Raw genomic sequence first — 2,767 nt, 5'->3', positions numbered from 1 at the left:
CTTAGAGACAGACAACCAAGCACACTCACATTCACACCTACGGACAATTTAGAATCACCAATTAACCTCAACATGTTTCTGGACTGTGGGAGGAAGCTGGAGAACCCGGAGAGAACACGGGGAGAACATGGAGGCTCCACGCAGAAAGATCCCGGGTGTCCTCACCGGGACGCGAACCGGCGTCCTTCTAGCTGCGAGACAACAGTGCTACTAACTGCTAAGAAGACCAGGTTTCAGTTATTAGGGAGAAAGCCATATCTGCAAATTCAAACATCACCAGGACATAAGAACAACATGCCCATCAAATCTGATTTTTTTAAAAAAGCTTGAAAAAATGCGTTAATTTTGCCCTAAAATAAGATTTTAAAAGCCCCACAGGCTATACGTCTACTGTGCACAGGTGTGATACTATGCTTGCATCAGTGCAGAACATGATTAGCTAAAAATTAGCTAAAAAGCAGATGATGGATTTATGACGCGTGTCATGCAACCTCCATCTTTGGCATTACAGAAGTCTCCTACAGATCGCTATTCAGGATTCTTTAGGGGTCCAATATGTCCCTTATGACGCTACTGCTGCTGTTGTCTGGGAGTGCTGATGAAATAAAGGGGTACGCATGATCCACAGTGTTTAGGGCTGTTCCACGCGTCAGAGCAACATCTGAATCATGAATGTGTTGTAATGAGATGATCAATGTTATTCCTTCATCTCTGAGTGGTTTAAACTTTTTGACTGGTCGCACTATTGCTTTTCCAACCTGAGCCATTGCGTAGGCACCATCTGCGTCACATTTACAAATCAGACAAATCTGCTCTCTGTAATATCAAGATGGTTTCGACTTGATTAACTGGTTTGCAGTTAGTTTGTATGTCTGGGTAAATCAGCAGCGAAAGTCGCCATGATTGCAGTTGTTAGTTCGAGTACCCAAATGCCAAAAGTAACGAGGGCAGAATATAAATCACTCGTAAACCCGATCCAGTGAAGTAAAAGGAAAAGAGCAAGAGGAGTGACAGAAGGAGTGTTTTAACCTTGACGTGTGCAGACAGACTTTTAACAGACCGATTTACAAGCACTGAGATTCTGGAAAAGGATAGTTTATATTTAGATTGTTAGCATCTACCAGGTTTACCTCCACTCCGACATATCCTCTCCTCTTCCCCTTCTTCCATGCGTGAGTGTGCACGAGCTTGATGGTGCACAGCGTTGTTCGGAACAATCTGAGCTGCTGTGTTTGCTTCCCATGTACACGACCAGGGCTGTGCATCAACACCTTTTCCTACAGTAGAACAGCAGACCTTAAACTAGCACATATCTAAATGTTAAAATATGCAATGCTATTTCCAAATCAAGCATCCAAAACAAACAAAGACTTGCGCCCGCTGTCTATACATAATGCAAAGGCTCGTGCTTTACGACTGCAGCCGGTCAGACAACGCTTGAGGGCAACAAGCAATTTTGTGGTTAGAAAGGCAGTTTTGTGTTTCCTTTCCTTCCCCATAAATTCCGTCAAGGTCCCCTTCAGTGAGGCTTTTAACTCCCAGCTGCTCTGGTTAAGTGGCTGTCAGATTTGGGTAACTCTCAGCTGGACACGCGATCAGTGTAAATCCATTAAAGTTAAGCAACATTTGCATCCGTTCACTACAGAACCGAGCGGCCGCACGCAGAATTTCAAGCGTGGCTCCGTCGTTGCGCCGCTCTTAAGCTATATAGCACGAATTCATTCAGCGCAGCAGTTAAAATCTATTATGAGGGACGGAATGTGAAATTCTACTCTCAGATCAGACTGATACAAATATTCAACTAGAGCAATATCCCCCCACAGTTATAAATCACATAGATTAATAAAATTTGAGCGCTGAGCTTTCCTGCCCTCACATCCTGAGGGCATAGATATGATTCGCCGTACAAAGTGTGAGGAATTCCTCCCATGTGGGTTGCAGATTTCAGGGAGCTCTTTCTCAAGGAATTACAAGCCTGATAAAAGTGTGGTGAGATGAATGGCTTGTCTCTCTCTGTGTGTGTTTCATTTCGCAGATTTTCAGGAACCTTACGCTGTGGTGGTCCTTCTAGAAAAGGATTTAGTGGTGATCGACCTTGCACAAAACGGGTGAGTCCGACTATTTATTAAGTACCTCTTCATCATCTTGACTCCGTTTGTTTCTTTAATGCGGGCCGCGCCGCTGCTTGTTATCTCGGTTATTCTTTGCCCTCGTCTTTATATCACGTTGCAGCCTGCTTACATAATTTGTATTCTTTAGCCGGTGTCCAGAATTTATTGAATGCCAGCTTGAAGCAGGCATGCAGTCCTGGGACTAATGGACTGATGCTGGCAGACAGACTAATGTCATTAAGAGTGACTTTGTCTGTGCTCTCCTTTTTTACAGTTACCCCATATTCGAGAACCCCTATCCTCTGACTATCCACGAGTCTCCTGTGACCTGCTGCGAGTACTTTGCCGACTGCCCTGTGGACCTCATACCTGCACTTTACTCTGTTGGCTCGCGGCAGAAGCGACAGGGCTACAGCAAAAAGGTAGCGCACGGCAACGCTTTGACGTCGTCGTTGCCTTTCTTTCTCTAAAATGTGAACAGAAAATTTTTCACTGTGACGTATCGTTGGTAAATATCAGGCTTTGGGATGGAGACGCACTTAATCACAGAGCAGCCACCGCTCTCTGGGTTTACAGTTTTGCAGGGAAAGGGAAAAGGGAGAAATCATTAGTAGAAGAAGAGGAGATATTAATTTGTTCTCAGTAGATTGGAAGCA

The 2,767-nt window shown here is 44.5% G+C and overlaps 1 protein-coding gene across 2 annotated transcripts in view; it reads left to right on the top strand.

Annotated features, from left to right (window-relative positions):
- stxbp5a (syntaxin binding protein 5a (tomosyn)) overlaps window positions 1-2,767 on the top strand; it is a 113,810-nt gene that overhangs the window by 91,262 nt on the left and 19,781 nt on the right. For both annotated transcript variants that reach the window (XM_008286162.1, XM_008286163.1), the window contains exons 11-12: window positions 2,036-2,108; window positions 2,386-2,533. In XM_008286162.1, coding sequence (XP_008284384.1) covers window positions 2,036-2,108; window positions 2,386-2,533 — 221 coding nt within the window. The remainder of the gene's footprint in view (window positions 1-2,035; window positions 2,109-2,385; window positions 2,534-2,767) is intronic.

This window comes from Stegastes partitus, unplaced genomic scaffold (assembly GCF_000690725.1).
Source record: "Stegastes partitus isolate 25-593 unplaced genomic scaffold, Stegastes_partitus-1.0.2 Scaffold436, whole genome shotgun sequence".
Taxonomy (NCBI): domain Eukaryota; kingdom Metazoa; phylum Chordata; class Actinopteri; family Pomacentridae; genus Stegastes; species Stegastes partitus.
This window is presented reverse-complemented; position numbering and strand designations above follow the sequence as displayed.